We start from the raw sequence: 22225 nt of genomic DNA on the forward strand, positions 1-22225 counted from the left end.
ACTCAATGCATTGCTACTGAGTTGCTATACCGGAATAGCTTTGTTGACTTTTCTGTAGATTAAGGAGAAATGGCATGACATTGGCTAGGGACCGGCTTTAGATGACATGGACTCAGCTAGATTGGCCTGGACTGGGATTAATTGGGAAAGGCAAGGCATGGGTTGATCAAAATGGATTTAAACTAGTTATCCTATTGTATCCCCTGCTTTGAGGTGTCGAATGTCCAAAGGTGCTTCTTGTTTTGAAGTATCTGCTGTTTTGAGGTGTCCTTTGTTTGGAGCTGTCCTATGTTTTGGAGTGTCCGCTATTCTGGGATGTCCGTTGTCCGGAGGTGTCTGTTATCTATAGGTGTCCGTTGTCTTGAGGTTTTCCGTCGTACAGCGGTATTCTCCTAAGAGACCAACACGAATAATTTTAGGTTGAAGTTGTATTAAACACTATTTAAACAAGATTCGTGTTAGTTGTTTTAAACAGGTAGGATCATATCATAAGCCAGGATCATATTGACTTTCTGTGTTTTGTTATTTACGAGTTCATATCACCTTATTCACATCTCAGCAACTACTGGACTAGAGGCAGAGAGCAACATAACACACCCATGTTTTGTTTGAAGCAGCCAAATTCAATCACTCGTGAACCTTCAGCGCCGTACAGGTTATACAGCACCGTGCAGGTTATACAGCGATGTTTTCGAAAAATTTTGCTTCCCCACCAACTAGATTTGATTATTTCATCCAATTGCTGCGTTTCTTACCAGCTATTTCTCGTCCAGGTAATCTTTGCATCGATGAAAACAAAAGGCGGTTGATTTCTGCTGAGGCATGGAGTTGCCTTAAATTTTACTTCAAGGATTGCACTGAGTTTTCTGTCCGAGCTGACCCTTGTCCGTTGTGCCAGGTAAGAAATCGAGAAGCTCATTTACATTGTCCGTTATAGAGTTCGTTAATGACGCAAGTGGCTCCATGACACTGATTGGTCAAAGCAATGTCAATCAATTTACCCTCGTTTGGTATTTGCTAACCACGATCCGCATAGGCAGAACTGCATTTTGGCCATCGACTAACTTGCCATAGATCAATGTTAATTAATAAAATTTGTAGAGTTTATTGAAAAGTTCTGAGTTTGCAACTTTGGCGATTTTCAAGCCCGTGGTTATTTAACAACACAATCCCCTTTTACTGTTATGACTGTCTTCAAAGGATGGTTCAAGTATTTGCTAGGAAGAGAATTTGACCTTTTTCTTCAAATATCTTGTGTAGCGGAAATGACGTCATCATTGTTCATGGATCGTCTTCCTTGCTTTGCCTCTTATCTCAACAGATGAAATGGGGCCCTCATAGGTAGTAGCCCCGTGTGATGTTTTCCCTGCCCTCTTCCCCTGACCCTTTCTCCAACCCTAACCCCTTCTCTTGCCCTACCCTCGTATCCTGTCCTGACCCATTCTCCTGCCCCTGACCCCTGCCCCCTGTCGGTTGGCCTGCTAGCAAGTGGAATGGAATGATTTCTTGTTTATGTTTACTCTTTAGGTTTGCAGTGTAAAGAAAAAGGAACGTAAGGAGGTGGCAAGGGTTCTTGCGAATGAAATGAAAAATGCATTAATAGATCTTTATCAGAACACTTCAAGGCCAGTGCTGTCGACACAGGTAATTCGTTTGATCATCAACTAGTGGACTTTTGTAAGAATAAATTGATGACGTCATAGGTAATGATGTCATTAACCTTGCTTTAGGGTTGAGTTAGATACAATACAGAGCCAGTTCGATATGATACAGAGTCAGTTAGATATGATACAGAGTCAGTTAGATATGATACAGAGTCAGTTAGATATGATACAGAGTCAGTTAGATATGATACAGAGCCAGTTAGATCTGATACAGAGTCAATAAGATATGATACAGAGTCAGTTAGATATGATACAGAGCCAGTTAGATATGATACAGAGTCAGTAAGATATGATACAGAGCCAGTTAGATATGATACAGAGTCAGTAAGATATGATACAGAGTCAGTTAGATATGATACAGAGTCAGTTAGATATGATACAGAGTCAGTTAGATATGATACAGAGTCAGTAAGATATGATACAGAGTCAGTTAGATATGATACAGAGCCAGTTAGATCTGATACAGAGTCAGTAAGATATGATACAGAGTCAGTTAGATATGATACAGAGTCAGTTAGATACAATACAGAGTCAGTTAGATATGATACAGAGTCAGTTAGATATGATACAGAGCCAGTTAGATCTGATACAGAGTCAGTAAGATATGATACAGAGTCAGTTAGATATGATACAGAGTCAGTTAGATACAATACAGAGTCAGTTAGATATGATACAGAGCCAGTTAGATATGATACAGAGTCAGTAAGATATGATACAGAGTCAGTTAGATATGATACAGAGTCAGTTAGATATGATACAGAGTCAGTTAGATATGATACAGAGTCAGTAAGATATGATACAGAGTCAGTTAGATATGATACAGAGCCAGTTAGATCTGATACAGAGTCAGTAAGATATGATACAGAGTCAGTTAGATATGAGACAGAGTCAGTTATATATGATACAGAGCCAGTTAGATATGATACAGAGTCAGTTAGATATGATACAGAGTCAGTTAGATATGATACAGAGTCAGCTAGATATGATACAGAGTCAGTTAGATATGATACAGAGTCAGTTAGATATGATACAGAGTCAGTTAGATATGATACAGAGCCAGTTAGATATGATACAGAGTCAGTTAGATATGATACAGAGTCAGTTAGATATGATACAGAGTCAGTTAGATATGATACAGAGCCAGTTAGATATGATACAGAGTCAGTTAGATATGATACAGAGTCAGTTAGATATGATACAGAGCCAGTTAGATATGATACAGAGTCAGTTAGATATGATACAGAGCCAGTTAGATATGATACAGAGCCAGTTAGATATGATACAGAGTCAGTTAGATATGATACAGAGTCAGTTAGATATGATACAGAGTCAGTTAGATATGATACAGAGTCAGTTAGATATGATACAGAGCCAGTTAGATATGATACAGAGTCAGTTAGATATGATACAGAGTCAGTTAGATATGATACAGAGCCAGTTAGATATGATACAGAGTCAGTTAGATATGATACAGAGCCAGTTAGATATGATACAGAGTCAGTTAGATATGATACAGAGTCAGTTAGATATGATAAAGAGCCAGTTAGATATGATACAGAGCCAGTTAGATATGATACAGAGTCAGTTGGATACAATACAGAGCCAGTTAGATATGATACAGAGTCAGTTAGATATGATACAGAGTCAGTTAGATACAATACAGAGTCAGTTAGATATGATACAGAGTCAGTTAGATATGATACAGAGCCAGTTAGATATGATACAGAGTCAGTTAGATATGATACAGAGCCAGTTAGATATGATACAGAGTCAGTTAGATATGATACAGAGTCAGTTAGATACAATACAGAGTCAGTTAGATATGATACAGAGTCAGTTAGATATGATACAGAGCCAGTTAGATATGATACAGAGTCAGTTAGATATGATACAGAGTCAGTTAGATATGATACAGAGTCAGTTAGATACAATACAGAGTCAGTTAGATACAATACAGAGTAAGTTAGATACAATACAGAGTCAGTTAGATATGATACAGAGTCAGTTAGATATGATACAGAGCCAGTTAGATATGATACAGAGTCAGTTAGATATGATACAGAGCCAGTTAGATATGATACAGAGTCAGTTAGATATGATACAGAGTCAGTTAGATACAATACAGAGTCAGTTAGATATGATACAGAGTCAGTTAGATATGATACAGAGCCAGTTAGATATGATACAGAGTCAGTTAGATATGATACAGAGTCAGTTAGATATGATACAGAGTCAGTTAGATACAATACAGAGTCAGTTAGATACAATACAGAGTAAGTTAGATATGATACAGAGTCAGTTAGATATGATACAGAGCCAGTTAGATATGATACAGAGTCAGTTAGATATGATACAGAGTCAGTTAGATATGATACAGAGCCAGTTAGATATGATACAGAGTCAGTTAGATATGATACAGAGTCAGTTAGATATGATAAAGAGCCAGTTAGATATGATACAGAGTCAGTTAGATATGATAAAGAGCCAGTTAGATATGATACAGAGTCAGTTAGATATGATACAGAGTCAGTTAGATATGATACAGAGTCAGTTAGATATGATACAGAGCCAGTTAGATATGATACAGAGTCAGTTAGATACAATACAGAGTCAGTTAGATATGATACAGAGCCAGTTAGATATGATACAGAATCAGTTGGATATGATACAGAGTCAGTTAGATACAATACAGAGTCAGTTAGATATGATACAGAGTCAGTTAGATACAATACAGAGTCAGTTAGATATGATACAGAGTCAGTTAGATATGATACAGAGTCAGTTAGATATGAGACAGAGTCAGTTAGATACAATACAGAGTCAGTTAGATATGATACAGAGTCAGTTAGATATGATACAGAGTCAGTTAGATATGATAAAGAGCCAGTTAGATATGATACAGAGTCAGTTAGATATGATACAGAGTCAGTTAGATATGATACAGAGTCAGTTAGATATGATACAGAGTCAGTTAGATATGATACAGAGTCAGTTAGATATGATACAGAGCCAGTTAGATATGATACAGAGTCAGTTAGATATGATACAGAGTCAGTTAGATACAATACAGAGTCAGTTAGATATGATACAGAGTCAGTTAGATATGATACAGAATCAGTTAGATATGATACAGAGTCAGTTAGATATGATACAGAGCCAGTTAGATATGATACAGAGCCAGTTAGATACGATACAGAGTCAGTTAGATACAATACAGAGTCAGTTAGATATGATACAGAGTCAGTTAGATACAATACAGAGTCAGTTAGATATGATACAGAGCCAGTTAGATATGATACAGAGTCAGTTAGATATGATACAGAGCCAGTTAGATATGATACAGAGTCAGTTAGATATGATACAGAGTCAGTTAGATATGATACAGAGTCAGTTAGATACAATACAGAGTCAATTAGATATGAGACAGATCCAGTTAGATATGATACAGAGTCAGTTAGATACAATACAGAGTCAATTAGATATGATACAGAGTCAGTTAGATATGAGACAGAGTCAGTTATATATGATACAGAGCCAGTTAGATATGATACAGAGTCAGTTAGATATGATACAGAGTCAGTTAGATATGATACAGAGTCAGTTAGATATGATACAGAGTCAGTTAGATACAATACAAAGTCAATTAGATATGATACAGAGTCAGTTAGATATGAGACAGAGTCAGTTATATATGATACAGAGCCAGTTAGATATGATACAGAGTCAGTTAGATATGATACAGAGTCAGTTAGATATGATACAGAGCCAGTTAGATATGATACAGAGCCAGTTAGATATGATACAGAGTCAGTTAGATACAATACAGAGCCAGTTAGATATGATACAGAGTCAGTTAGATATGATACAGAGTCAGTTAGATACAATACAGAGTCAGTTAGATATGATACAGAGTCAGTTAGATATGATACAGAGCCAGTTAGATATGATACAGAGTCAGTTAGATATGATACAGAGCCAGTTAGATATGATACAGAGTCAGTTAGATATGATACAGAGTCAGTTAGATACAATACAGAGTCAGTTAGATATGATACAGAGTCAGTTAGATACAATACAGAGTCAGTTAGATATGATACAGAGCCAGTTAGATATGATACAGAGTCAGTTAGATATGATACAGAGCCAGTTAGATATGATACAGAGTCAGTTAGATATGATACAGAGTCAGTTAGATATGATACAGAGTCAGTTAGATACAATACAGAGTCAATTAGATATGAGACAGATCCAGTTAGATATGATACAGAGTCAGTTAGATACAATACAGAGTCAATTAGATATGATACAGAGTCAGTTAGATATGAGACAGAGTCAGTTATATATGATACAGAGCCAGTTAGATATGATACAGAGTCAGTTAGATATGATACAGAGTCAGTTAGATATGATACAGAGTCAGTTAGATATGATACAGAGTCAGTTAGATACAATACAAAGTCAATTAGATATGATACAGAGTCAGTTAGATATGAGACAGAGTCAGTTATATATGATACAGAGCCAGTTAGATATGATACAGAGTCAGTTAGATATGATACAGAGTCAGTTAGATATGATACAGAGCCAGTTAGATATGATACAGAGCCAGTTAGATATGATACAGAGTCAGTTAGATACAATACAGAGCCAGTTAGATATGATACAGAGTCAGTTAGATATGATACAGAGTCAGTTAGATACAATACAGAGTCAGTTAGATATGATACAGAGTCAGTTAGATATGATACAGAGCCAGTTAGATATGATACAGAGTCAGTTAGATATGATACAGAGCCAGTTAGATATGATACAGAGTCAGTTAGATATGATACAGAGTCAGTTAGATACAATACAGAGTCAGTTAGATATGATACAGAGTCAGTTAGATATGATACAGAGCCAGTTAGATATGATACAGAGTCAGTTAGATATGATACAGAGTCAGTTAGATATGATACAGAGTCAGTTAGATACAATACAGAGTCAGTTAGATACAATACAGAGTAAGTTAGATATGATACAGAGTCAGTTAGATATGATACAGAGCCAGTTAGATATGATACAGAGTCAGTTAGATATGATACAGAGTCAGTTAGATATGATAAAGAGCCAGTTAGATATGATACAGAGTCAGTTAGATATGATAAAGAGCCAGTTAGATATGATACAGAGTCAGTTAGATATGATACAGAGTCAGTTAGATATGATACAGAGTCAGTTAGATATGATACAGAGCCAGTTAGATATGATACAGAGTCAGTTAGATACAATACAGAGTCAGTTAGATATGATACAGAGCCAGTTAGATATGATACAGAATCAGTTGGATATGATACAGAGTCAGTTAGATACAATACAGAGTCAGTTAGATATGATACAGAATCAGTTAGATACAATACAGAGTCAGTTAGATATGATACAGAGTCAGTTAGATATGATACAGAGTCAGTTAGATATGATACAGAGTCAGTTAGATATGATACAGAGTCAGTTAGATATGATACAGAGTCAGCTAGATATGATACAGAGTCAGTTAGATATGATACAGAGTCAGTTAGATATGATACAGAGTCAGTTAGATATGATACAGAGCCAGTTAGATATGATACAGAGTCAGTTAGATATGATACAGAGTCAGTTAGATATGATACAGAGTCAGTTAGATATGATACAGAGCCAGTTAGATATGATACAGAGTCAGTTAGATATGATACAGAGTCAGTTAGATATGATACAGAGCCAGTTAGATATGATACAGAGTCAGTTAGATATGATACAGAGCCAGTTAGATATGATACAGAGCCAGTTAGATATGATACAGAGTCAGTTAGATATGATACAGAGTCAGTTAGATATGATACAGAGTCAGTTAGATATGATACAGAGTCAGTTAGATATGATACAGAGCCAGTTAGATATGATACAGAGTCAGTTAGATATGATACAGAGTCAGTTAGATATGATACAGAGCCAGTTAGATATGATACAGAGTCAGTTAGATATGATACAGAGCCAGTTAGATATGATACAGAGTCAGTTAGATATGATACAGAGTCAGTTAGATATGATAAAGAGCCAGTTAGATATGATACAGAGCCAGTTAGATATGATACAGAGTCAGTTGGATACAATACAGAGCCAGTTAGATATGATACAGAGTCAGTTAGATATGATACAGAGTCAGTTAGATACAATACAGAGTCAGTTAGATATGATACAGAGCCAGTTAGATATGATACAGAGTCAGTTAGATATGATACAGAGTCAGTTAGATACAATACAGAGTCAGTTAGATATGATACAGAGTCAGTTAGATATGATACAGAGCCAGTTAGATATGATACAGAGTCAGTTAGATATGATACAGAGTCAGTTAGATATGATACAGAGTCAGTTAGATACAATACAGAGTCAGTTAGATACAATACAGAGTAAGTTAGATACAATACAGAGTCAGTTAGATATGATACAGAGTCAGTTAGATATGATACAGAGCCAGTTAGATATGATACAGAGTCAGTTAGATATGATACAGAGCCAGTTAGATATGATACAGAGTCAGTTAGATATGATACAGAGTCAGTTAGATACAATACAGAGTCAGTTAGATATGATACAGAGTCAGTTAGATATGATACAGAGCCAGTTAGATATGATACAGAGTCAGTTAGATATGATACAGAGTCAGTTAGATATGATACAGAGTCAGTTAGATACAATACAGAGTCAGTTAGATACAATACAGAGTAAGTTAGATATGATACAGAGTCAGTTAGATATGATACAGAGCCAGTTAGATATGATACAGAGTCAGTTAGATATGATACAGAGTCAGTTAGATATGATACAGAGCCAGTTAGATATGATACAGAGTCAGTTAGATATGATACAGAGTCAGTTAGATATGATAAAGAGCCAGTTAGATATGATACAGAGTCAGTTAGATATGATAAAGAGCCAGTTAGATATGATACAGAGTCAGTTAGATATGATACAGAGTCAGTTAGATATGATACAGAGTCAGTTAGATATGATACAGAGCCAGTTAGATATGATACAGAGTCAGTTAGATATGATACAGAGCCAGTTAGATATGATACAGAGCCAGTTAGATATGATACAGAGCCAGTTAGATATGATACAGAGTCAGTTAGATATGATACAGAGTCAGTTAGATACAATACAGAGTCAGTTAGATATGATACAGAGTCAGTTAGATATGATACAGAGCCAGTTAGATATGATACAGAGTCAGTTAGATATGATACAGAGTCAGTTAGATATGATACAGAGTCAGTTAGATACAATACAGAGTCAGTTAGATACAATACAGAGTAAGTTAGATACAATACAGAGTCAGTTAGATATGATACAGAGTCAGTTAGATATGATACAGAGCCAGTTAGATATGATACAGAGTCAGTTAGATATGATACAGAGCCAGTTAGATATGATACAGAGTCAGTTAGATATGATACAGAGTCAGTTAGATACAATACAGAGTCAGTTAGATATGATACAGAGTCAGTTAGATATGATACAGAGCCAGTTAGATATGATACAGAGTCAGTTAGATATGATACAGAGTCAGTTAGATATGATACAGAGTCAGTTAGATACAATACAGAGTCAGTTAGATACAATACAGAGTAAGTTAGATATGATACAGAGTCAGTTAGATATGATACAGAGCCAGTTAGATATGATACAGAGTCAGTTAGATATGATACAGAGTCAGTTAGATATGATACAGAGCCAGTTAGATATGATACAGAGTCAGTTAGATATGATACAGAGTCAGTTAGATATGATAAAGAGCCAGTTAGATATGATACAGAGTCAGTTAGATATGATAAAGAGCCAGTTAGATATGATACAGAGTCAGTTAGATATGATACAGAGTCAGTTAGATATGATACAGAGTCAGTTAGATATGATACAGAGCCAGTTAGATATGATACAGAGTCAGTTAGATACAATACAGAGTCAGTTAGATATGATACAGAGCCAGTTAGATATGATACAGAATCAGTTGGATATGATACAGAGTCAGTTAGATACAATACAGAGTCAGTTAGATATGATACAGAGTCAGTTAGATACAATACAGAGTCAGTTAGATATGATACAGAGTCAGTTAGATATGATACAGAGTCAGTTAGATATGAGACAGAGTCAGTTAGATACAATACAGAGTCAGTTAGATATGATACAGAGTCAGTTAGATATGATACAGAGTCAGTTAGATATGATAAAGAGCCAGTTAGATATGATACAGAGTCAGTTAGATATGATACAGAGTCAGTTAGATATGATACAGAGTCAGTTAGATATGATACAGAGTCAGTTAGATATGATACAGAGTCAGTTAGATATGATACAGAGCCAGTTAGATATGATACAGAGTCAGTTAGATATGATACAGAGTCAGTTAGATACAATACAGAGTCAGTTAGATATGATACAGAGTCAGTTAGATATGATACAGAATCAGTTAGATATGATACAGAGTCAGTTAGATATGATACAGAGCCAGTTAGATATGATACAGAGCCAGTTAGATACGATACAGAGTCAGTTAGATACAATACAGAGTCAGTTAGATATGATACAGAGTCAGTTAGATACAATACAGAGTCAGTTAGATATGATACAGAGCCAGTTAGATATGATACAGAGTCAGTTAGATATGATACAGAGCCAGTTAGATATGATACAGAGTCAGTTAGATATGATACAGAGTCAGTTAGATATGATACAGAGTCAGTTAGATACAATACAGAGTCAATTAGATATGAGACAGATCCAGTTAGATATGATACAGAGTCAGTTAGATACAATACAGAGTCAATTAGATATGATACAGAGTCAGTTAGATATGAGACAGAGTCAGTTATATATGATACAGAGCCAGTTAGATATGATACAGAGTCAGTTAGATATGATACAGAGTCAGTTAGATATGATACAGAGTCAGTTAGATATGATACAGAGTCAGTTAGATACAATACAAAGTCAATTAGATATGATACAGAGTCAGTTAGATATGAGACAGAGTCAGTTATATATGATACAGAGCCAGTTAGATATGATACAGAGTCAGTTAGATATGATACAGAGTCAGTTAGATATGATACAGAGCCAGTTAGATATGATACAGAGCCAGTTAGATATGATACAGAGTCAGTTAGATACAATACAGAGCCAGTTAGATATGATACAGAGTCAGTTAGATATGATACAGAGTCAGTTAGATACAATACAGAGTCAGTTAGATATGATACAGAGTCAGTTAGATATGATACAGAGCCAGTTAGATATGATACAGAGTCAGTTAGATATGATACAGAGCCAGTTAGATATGATACAGAGTCAGTTAGATATGATACAGAGTCAGTTAGATACAATACAGAGTCAGTTAGATATGATACAGAGTCAGTTAGATACAATACAGAGTCAGTTAGATATGATACAGAGCCAGTTAGATATGATACAGAGTCAGTTAGATATGATACAGAGCCAGTTAGATATGATACAGAGTCAGTTAGATATGATACAGAGTCAGTTAGATATGATACAGAGTCAGTTAGATACAATACAGAGTCAATTAGATATGAGACAGATCCAGTTAGATATGATACAGAGTCAGTTAGATACAATACAGAGTCAATTAGATATGATACAGAGTCAGTTAGATATGAGACAGAGTCAGTTATATATGATACAGAGCCAGTTAGATATGATACAGAGTCAGTTAGATATGATACAGAGTCAGTTAGATATGATACAGAGTCAGTTAGATATGATACAGAGTCAGTTAGATACAATACAAAGTCAATTAGATATGATACAGAGTCAGTTAGATATGAGACAGAGTCAGTTATATATGATACAGAGCCAGTTAGATATGATACAGAGTCAGTTAGATATGATACAGAGTCAGTTAGATATGATACAGAGCCAGTTAGATATGATACAGAGCCAGTTAGATATGATACAGAGTCAGTTAGATACAATACAGAGCCAGTTAGATATGATACAGAGTCAGTTAGATATGATACAGAGTCAGTTAGATACAATACAGAGTCAGTTAGATATGATACAGAGTCAGTTAGATATGATACAGAGCCAGTTAGATATGATACAGAGTCAGTTAGATATGATACAGAGCCAGTTAGATATGATACAGAGTCAGTTAGATATGATACAGAGTCAGTTAGATACAATACAGAGTCAGTTAGATATGATACAGAGTCAGTTAGATATGATACAGAGCCAGTTAGATATGATACAGAGTCAGTTAGATATGATACAGAGTCAGTTAGATATGATACAGAGTCAGTTAGATACAATACAGAGTCAGTTAGATACAATACAGAGTAAGTTAGATATGATACAGAGTCAGTTAGATATGATACAGAGCCAGTTAGATATGATACAGAGTCAGTTAGATATGATACAGAGTCAGTTAGATATGATAAAGAGCCAGTTAGATATGATACAGAGTCAGTTAGATATGATAAAGAGCCAGTTAGATATGATACAGAGTCAGTTAGATATGATACAGAGTCAGTTAGATATGATACAGAGTCAGTTAGATATGATACAGAGCCAGTTAGATATGATACAGAGTCAGTTAGATACAATACAGAGTCAGTTAGATATGATACAGAGCCAGTTAGATATGATACAGAATCAGTTGGATATGATACAGAGTCAGTTAGATACAATACAGAGTCAGTTAGATATGATACAGAATCAGTTAGATACAATACAGAGTCAGTTAGATATGATACAGAGTCAGTTAGATATGATACAGAGTCAGTTAGATATGAGACAGAGTCAGTTAGATACAATACAGAGTCAGTTAGATATGATACAGAGTCAGTTAGATATGATACAGAGTCAGTTAGATATGATAAAGAGCCAGTTAGATATGATACAGAGTCAGTTAGATATGATACAGAGTCAGTTAGATATGATACAGAGTCAGTTAGATATGATACAGAGTCAGTTAGATAGGATACAGAGTCAGTTAGATATGATACAGAGCCAGTTAGATATGATACAGAGTCAGTTAGATATGATACAGAGTCAGTTAGATACAATACAGAGTCAGTTAGATATGATACAGAGTCAGTTAGATATGATACAGAGCCAGTTAGATATGATACAGAGTCAGTTAGATATGATACAGAGCCAGTTAGATATGATACAGAGCCAGTTAGATACGATACAGAGTCAGTTAGATACAATACAGTGTCAGTTAGATATGATACAGAGTCATTTAGATATGATAAAGAGCCAGTTAGATATGATACAGAGTCAGTTAGATATGATACAGAGTCAGTTAGATATGATACAGAGTCAGTTAGATATGATACAGAGCCAGTTAGATATGATACAGAGTCAGTTAGATACAATACAGAGTCAGTTAGATATGATACAGAGCCAGTTAGATATGATACAGAATCAGTTGGATATGATACAGAGTCAGTTAGATACAATACAGAGTCAGTTAGATGTGATACAGAGTCAGTTAGATACAATACAGAGTCAGTTAGATATGATACAGAGTCAGTTAGATATGATACAGAGTCAGTTAGATATGAGACAGAGTCAGTTAGATACAATACAGAGTCAGTTAGATATGATACAGAGTCAGTTAGATATGATACAGAGTCAGTTAGATATGATAAAGAGCCAGTTAGATATGATACAGAGTCAGTTAGATATGATACAGAGTCAGTTAGATATGATACAGAGTCAGTTAGATATGATACAGAGTCAGTTAGATATGATACAGAGTCAGTTAGATATGATACAGAGCCAGTTAGATATGATACAGAGTCAGTTAGATATGATACAGAGTCAGTTAGATACAATACAGAGTCAGTTAGATATGATACAGAGTCAGTTAGATATGATACAGAGCCAGTTAGATATGATACAGAGTCAGTTAGATATGATACAGAGCCAGTTAGATATGATACAGAGCCAGTTAGATACGATACAGAGTCAGTTAGATACAATACAGAGTCAGTTAGATATGATACAGAGTCAGTTAGATATGATACAGAGTCAGTTAGATATGATAAAGAGCCAGTTAGATATGATACAGAGTCAGTTAGATATGATAAATGTTGAACAATAATTATCTTTTGTTATATTGATTCGTATCTACATCCGCTTCCTGTTCCGCAAAAGCGGTTATACATCATGTGACTGTAATGAGTTTAGTGTCTCGCTTGCTGAAGTTGTGTTCGCTATTATTATTGAGTTTTGTTATGTTGTCAGATATACACTCGTGATTTCTTTACGCTATTTCTGCGAAACTCGACATAACTTTAAATTAACAGGTTATGGGCCCAGACACTTTTTATAAGTTTTTTCGTCTGTACATGGCTTAGACATTTGCTCCGTACATAAATAAATCAGAGGAAGTCTGTTGGAATATTTCGCTGTAATCATGGCAGCCGAAGACACTGGTTTTAAAGTTGAAAAACTGAATGGAGAGAACTATCATAGCTGGAAGTTCCAGATGAAAATGTACCTTATCGGAAAAGATTTATGGGAATTAGTTACGGGAGAAGAAACCCTGAATGCCGCAGCAAATCCTGAACAGCAAAGGAGATTTCGAAAGAGGGAAAATGTGGCCCTCGCGACAGTGTGCCTGTCTGTTGAAACAAGTTTACAAATTTATGTTCGATCTGCTAAGAATGCTAAAGAAGCTTGGGACAATCTTGAACAACATTTTGAACGAAAATCGCTATCACAAAAAATATTCTACCGCAGGAAGCTATATTCTGCACGAATGGGAAAAGGAGCGAAAATGATCGACCATATAAATTATATTAAAACACTTGCCGAGTATTTGGAAGCAGTGGATGACGAAATAGCTGAAAAAGATTTGGTTATCATTTTAATAAGCAGTCTACCTGAGGAATACAATTATTTGATCACTGCTCTAGAAACAATTGCTGAAGAGAAATTGAGTTGGAACTATGTTCGTGACAGATTAATTCACGAATATGATAAAATGCAGGGCGGAAGTGAAGGGACAGTGAGTACTCCAAAAGCTGAGGCGTGCCAAGATGCATTATTTACAAAGAAATTAACAGAACACAAGAAAATAAATAATTGCAAGAAATTTCAATGCCATTATTGCAAAAAGCCCGGACACTTTGCCAGGGATTGCTTTAAAAAGAAAGCTGATGCAAAAAATAACCCCAAGAACGTAACAGCAAGTATGGCAGAAACAAAACAAGAAAATGGCAAGGTAAATGAAGAAACAGCAACTGAGATTGCGTTAGCTGTGGGTAATACTCCATCAGATAAAGATGACTGGTGGATAGACTCGGGGGCATCACAGCACATGACCCCTGTTAAAAAGGGGATGTATGGATATACACCATTCAAGAAACCAATAGAAGTGAAGCTTGCTGATGATACTGTAATTTTTGCTTATGGAAAAGGGGAATTGCAGCTTGTTTTGTATGATGGCAAAGACAAGGTGAATGCAACCCTGAAAGATGTACTTTACGTACCAAAAATACAGAAAAACTTGCTATCTTTGCCTTCTATCACTGACAAAGATGCAGAAGTGCAGTTTAAAGGTCAACATTGCAAGATAATCATCAATGGCAATGTATACAGTATTGGCCACAAGCATGGAAAACTGTATAAATTGAATGTAGATCCTGAGCAATCATGCTGTTTTGGATCAACTGTTGCAAATGATGACAATGCACTTTGGCATTATCGCTATGGACACCTTGGTTATGACAACCTGAAGCTGCTGCACAACAAATCTATGGTAGATGGGCTGAGCTGGAAACCAAATGAGCAAACTGATAGAAAATGTGAAGGCTGTGCCTATGGGAAACAAAGTCGCCAACCATTTTCAAAGAACTGTTCACAGAAGAATACTCAGCCTTTAGAACTCATACACAGTGATGTGTGTGGTCCCATGAATGTCACTTCAGTGGGAGGTTCAAGGTATTTTGTCACCTTCATAGATGACTGTACTCACTACACTACTGTGTACATGCTAAAGAAGAAGAGTGAAGTACTGGATAAATTTAAAGAATTTGTTGAGTCATCTGAAAGACTGATTGGAAAACAAGTAAAGAAGCTTAGATCAGATAATGGAGGCGAATACATTTCAGAAGAATTTGCTGAATATTGCAAAAGTCGTGGAATACTGCACGAAGTCACGGTTCCCTACACACCACAGCAGAATGGCGTTGCTGAACGCATGAACCGAACAATCATAGAAACTGTAAGGTCAATGCTACATCATGGTAATCTTCCATTGAGTTTTTGGGCAGAGGCCGTGTCTACAGCAAATTACATCAGAAACAGAAGCCCAACATCATGTTTGAAAGAGAAAACACCACATGAGTGCTGGTATGATGAGAAACCTGATGTAAGCCATTTCAAAGTATTTGGCTGTAATGCTTTTGTCCATGTGCCAGACCAAAAAAGAAGCAAACTGGACAAAAAGTCTATGCATTGTATCTTTGTTGGTTACCCTTTTGGCTGTAAAGGATACAAGTTGTACAATCCTGAAACAAAGCAGATGATAAGAAGTCGTGATGTCATATTTCTGGAGAATTCCTTCGAACACAAACTGTTTGACAATGAAAAGGGATTAACAGAACTGTTAACTACTGACAAGAAAGATTTATCGTCTGATGCTTTGCATTTCAAGGCCGTACAAGATGCCAACAAGAGTAAAGATAATGAAGAACTTGCAGAGAATCAAGAAGAAGAAAATGCTGTACCAGAAGAACTGCATCAAAGACCTCAAAGAAACAGAGTTGCTCCTGAAAGATTAGGAAGTATAACGGGTGAATGGTGGCAACATGAAGATTTGGACTGTGCAAATATTGCAGTGCAGGACAGTGAAGAGCCTAAAAGTCTACAAGAAGCATTGAACAGTAAATTCGCAACACAGTGGAAGGACGCCATTGACAGTGAATATGAATCATTAACCAAGAACAACACTTGGGAGCTAGTTGATTTACCACCTGACAAGAATGTTGTTGGCTGCAAATGGATTTTTAAGATCAAGAGGAATGCAGATGGTAGCTTCAATCGATTCAAAGCACGCCTAGTGGCTCAGGGTTTCTCCCAAGAAGAAGGAACTGACTACAATGAAGTGTTTGCACCTGTTGCGAGGTATAACTCAATTCGAGTAGTTCTAGCTGTTGCCAACACATTAGATCTCGAGCTTCACCAAATGGATGTTAAGACTGCTTTCTTAAACGGCATACTCGAGGAAGATATTTACATGGCACAGCCCGCTGGATGCGTTAAAGAGGGCGCAGAAGGAAAGTTTTGCAAGTTAAAGAAAAGTCTGTATGGCCTGAAACAGTCGGCTAGATGCTGGAATATGGAAATCGATAGATTTCTAAAGGATTCTGAGTACAAGCAGAGCAATGCAGATTCATGCATATACACAAAAGTGGTGTCCAGCAATGGAAATCAGGTATCATTTGTGATTCTTTCATTATACGTTGATGATATCCTGATTGCTTCCAATGATAGCCAATTGCTTGTGAAGGAGAAGCAGATGTTATCACAAAGATTTGAAATGCAAGATATGGGACCTGCGATGCAATGTTTAGGAATGCTTATTGAGCGCAGTCGAGAAAATAGAACTCTCTTTGTAAATCAGAAGGCATATCTAGAGAACGTCCTTAAAAGATTTGGTATGACTGACTGTAAGCCAGTCTCTACACCAATGGAACCTGGAAAGGTATACACGAAGCTATCTGATGGTGAAAAAGCGTTTGACAAGAAAGAATATCAAGCAGCAATCGGATCATTAAACTATGCCATGATTGCATCAAGACCAGACATATGTTTTGCTGTAGGAGCTCTGAGTCAGTTCATGTCAAACCCTTCTTTAGATCATTGGCAAGGAGTTAAGAGAATATTCCGTTACCTGAAAGGAACACTTGACTACTGCCTTACGTTTGACGCAAACAACGCAAGTTTAAAGTTACAAGGGTATTCTGATGCAAATTGGGCTGGTGACGTTGATTCAAGACGATCTACTTCAGGATACATGTTTCAACTAGCAGGTTCTACAGTTTCATGGAGAAGTCAACGGCAGAGTGTTGTTGCGCTGTCAACGACAGAAGCTGAGTACATCAGTCTCAGTACAGCTACGCAAGAAGCTATCTGGCTTCGAAGATTGATAGAGAGTTCAGGAATTGAAACATCGGGACCCACAACAATATTCGAAGACAACCAAGGAGCAATCGCTCTATCAAAGAACCAAACCAGCCACTCACGAACAAAGCATATAGATATAAAGTACCACTTTGTTCGAGATGCTGTGGAAAAGAAACAAGTAAATCTAAAGTATTGTCCATCAGAGGAAATGATTGCAGATATCCTTACTAAAGGGCTGCCTAAAGAAAAGTTTGAAAAATTGCGAAACTTGATGGGTCTTAGATTAAAGGACTAAAAGAAGATACTCATCAAGGGGGACTGTTGAACAATAATTATCTTTTGTTATATTGATTCGTATCTACATCCGCTTCCTGTTCCGCAAAAGCGGTTATACATCATGTGACTGTAATGAGTTTAGTGTCTCGCTTGCTGAAGTTGTGTTCGCTATTATTATTGAGTTTTGTTATGTTGTCAGATATACACTCGTGATTTCTTTACGCTATTTCTGCGAAACTCGACATAACTTTAAATTAACAATAAAGAGCCAGTTAGATATGATACAGAGTCAGTTAGATACAATACAGAGTCAGTTAGATATGATACAGAGTCAGTTAGATATGATACAGAGCCAGTTAGATATGATACAGAGTCAGTTAGATATGATACAGAGCCAGTTAGATATGATACAGAGTCAGTTAGATACAATACAGAGTCAGTTAGATATGATACAGAGTCAGTTAGATATGATACAGAGTTAGTTAGATATGATACAGAGTCAGTTAGATATGATACAGAGCCAGTTAGATATGATACAGAGTCAGTTAGATACAATACAGAGTCAGTTAGATATGATACAGAATCAGTTGGATATGATACAGAGTGAGTTAGATACAATACAGAGTCAGTTAGATATGATACAGAGTCAGTTAGATACAATACAGAGTCAGTTAGATATGATACAGAGTCAGTTAGATATGATACAGAGTCAGTTAGATATGAGACAGAGTCAGTTAGATACAATACAGAGTCAGTTAGATATGATACAGAGTCAGTTAGATATGATACAGAGTCAGTTAGATATGATAAAGAGCCAGTTAGATATGATACAGAGTCAGTTAGATATGATACAGAGTCAGTTAGATATGATACAGAGTCAGTTAGATATGATACAGAGTCAGTTAGATATGATACAGAGTCAGTTAGATATGATACAGAGCCAGTTAGATATGATACAGAGTCAGTTAGATACAATACAGAGTCAGTTAGATATGATACAGAATCAGTTGGATATGATACAGAGTCAGTTAGATACAATACAGAGTCAGTTAGATATGATACAGAGTCAGTTAGATATGATACAGAGTCAGTTAGATATGATAAAGAGCCAGTTAGATATGATACAGAGTCAGTTAGATATGATACAGAGTCAGTTAGATATGATACAGAGTCAGTTAGATATGATAAAGAGCCAGTTAGATATGATACAGAGTCAGTTAGATATGATAAAGAGCCAGTTAGATATGATACAGAGTCAGTTAGATACAATACAGAGTCAGTTAGATATGATACAGAGTCAGTTAGATATGATACAGAGCCAGTTAGATATGATACAGAGTCAGTTAGATATGATACAGAGCCAGTTAGATATGATACAGAGTCAGTTAGATACAATACAGAGTCAGTTAGATATGATACAGAGTCAGTTAGATATGATACAGAGTCAGTTAGATATGATACAGAGTCAGTTAGATATGATACAGAGTCAGTTAGATATGATACAGAGCCAGTTAGATATGATACAGAGTCAGTTAGATACAATACAGAGTCAGTTAGATATGATACAGAGCCAGTTAGATATGATACAGAATCAGTTGGATATGATACAGAGTCAGTTAGATACAATACAGAGTCAGTTAGATATGATACAGAGTCAGTTAGATACAATACAGAGTCAGTTAGATATGATACAGAGTCAGTTAGATATGATACAGAGTCAGTTAGATATGAGACAGAGTCAGTTAGATACAGTACAGAGTCAGTTAGATATGATACAGAGTCAGTTAGATATGATACAGAGTCAGTTAGATATGATAAAGAGCCAGTTAGATATGATACAGAGTCAGTTAGATATGATACAGAGTCAGTTAGATATGATACAAAGTCAGTTAGATATGATACAGAGTCAGTTAGATATGATACAGAGTCAGTTAGATATGATACAGAGCCAGTTAGATATGATACAGAGTCAGTTAGATATGATACAGAATCAGTTAGATATGATACAGAGTTAGTTAGATATGATACAGAGTCAGTTAGATACAATACAGAGTCAGTTAGATATGATACAGAGTCAGTTAGATATGATACAGAGTCAGTTAGATACAATACAGAGTCAGTTAGATATGATACAGAGTCAGTTAGATATGATACAGAGTCAGTTAGATATGATACAGAGTCAGTTAGATATGATACAGAGCCAGTTAGATATGATACAGAGTCAGTTAGATATGATACAGAGTCAGTTAGATATGATACAGAGTCAGTTAGATATGATACAGAGTCAGTTAGATATGACACAGAGTCAGTTAGATATGATACAGAGTCAGTTAGATATGATACAGAGTCAGTTAGATATGATACAGAATCAGTTAGATATGATACAGAGTTAGTTAGATATGATACAGAGTCAGTTAGATACAATACAGAGTCAGTTAGATATGATACAGAGCCAGTTAGATATGATACAGAGTCAGTTAGATACAATACAGAGCCAGTTAGATATGATACAGAGTCAGTTAGATATGATACAGAGTCAGTTAGATATGATACAGAGTCAGTTAGATATGATACAGAGTCAGTTAGATATGATACAGAGCCAGTTAGATATGATACAGAGTCAGTTAGATATGATACAGAGTCAGTTAGATATGATACAGAGTCAGTTAGATATGATACAGAATCAGTTGGATATGATACAGAGTCAGTTAGATACAATACAGAGCCAGTTAGATATGATACAGAGTCAGTTAGATATGATACAGAATCAGTTAGATATGATACAGAGTCAGTTAGATATGATACAGAGTCAGTTAGATATGATACAGAGTCAGTTAGATATGATACAGAGTCAGTTAGATACAATACAAGTTGTCTGGAGGTGACCAATTTTTCTAATGATTCACTTTGACTTGATTTTTAGAGCCAAGATCATAGAGTTTGGTAATTGAACCGATGCGCGTATAGCCAAATCTTTGCCAATTAGCAATAGGTTCACAAGTACTAAAATAAATAACTTGATTTCAAACCCTCTTTCCTTAGCCTTTCTCTTCTTTCACTTGTTAGGGCACTGTTGTAAGACCCCCTGGATTCTCCCTAACATTACCACCTAAAGAAATTCGGGGGAGCTCTTACAGATTATAGCATCCTAATTAAAAATTCTAGAAATATATTTTTTTACAGCAGCAACTATAATTTGCTCTATTCATAATCTTTTACCTGCCAAAATCGAGTAGGTGTAGTATGAAATCGTGGAGATTCGATACGTTCATGTTTATCATACGTCTCTCTGTTCAATCTTCCATGTTTTAACTACTATCTTCAAAGACTTTTGTTAATCTTTCAGATTCCATTTGAAGTTTTTGTTGTTAGCAGAGGTGCTGTTGACGAGTGGAAACATTTTCTCAGGTAATATACCTCACTGCAGAAAATAGAAAATTGTCGTAGGAAATCCTCAACTTCTTTATAAATCTGTTTTAATGGAATTTTGGAATTGTGCGTTGAAAAAATCACAACGATGTCCAATAAAATTTATCCTATCATGATACAGAACAAATATCGCCCACCTTGTTATACTAAACAATGAATTCCCAATTTCTTCGCCTTCGCGGTCTCTTGTCGCAACAAGAAGATTTCAATACCAAGCCTCAGGGAATGCCTAGTTTCTTCAACAAAAGCAATTACCCATAAACAGTTACCTCGTCTGCCTACGAACAAGTATCGTCAATGACACAAGAAACCGCTTTAAACCCCGCCAACAAAAATACCGATGAACGCATACCAATCACCCTTACCTTCCATCCAGTCAACAAGCAGATCAAACAATTTTTTTACAATAATTTCCACCTGCTAACTGATGACCATGAAGCTTCGGACATTTTCAAACTTCCAACCCTTATGGCTGGCTTATTGACAGGACAAGAATATTGGCGATATACTTGTCCACACAAAGATACAAGCAACAACAGACACTTTTGGAACAATGCCTTGCCACCACCCAAAATGCCGCACATGCTCACACTTCACACTTCCCATGCTCACACTTAAACCACGATTACCAAACACCACAGCTACTTCAATTTCCCATGCACATATTCCTG

General features: G+C 36.0%; 1 protein-coding gene across 1 annotated transcript in view; it reads left to right on the forward strand.

The window, feature by feature from the left end:
• The window catches only part of LOC135688412 (ubiquitin carboxyl-terminal hydrolase 48), a 45701-nt gene that overhangs the window by 16483 nt on the left and 6993 nt on the right, over positions 1-22225 (forward strand). The window contains exons 21-23 of the mRNA XM_089114131.1: positions 774-898; positions 1528-1644; positions 21472-21533. Coding sequence (XP_088970257.1) covers positions 774-898; positions 1528-1644; positions 21472-21533 — 304 coding nt within the window. The remainder of the gene's footprint in view (positions 1-773; positions 899-1527; positions 1645-21471; positions 21534-22225) is intronic.

Source organism: Rhopilema esculentum, chromosome 19 (genome assembly GCF_057945365.1).
Source record: "Rhopilema esculentum isolate cy_ngs chromosome 19, ASM5794536v1, whole genome shotgun sequence".
Classification (NCBI taxonomy): Eukaryota; Metazoa; Cnidaria; class Scyphozoa; order Rhizostomeae; family Rhizostomatidae; genus Rhopilema; species Rhopilema esculentum.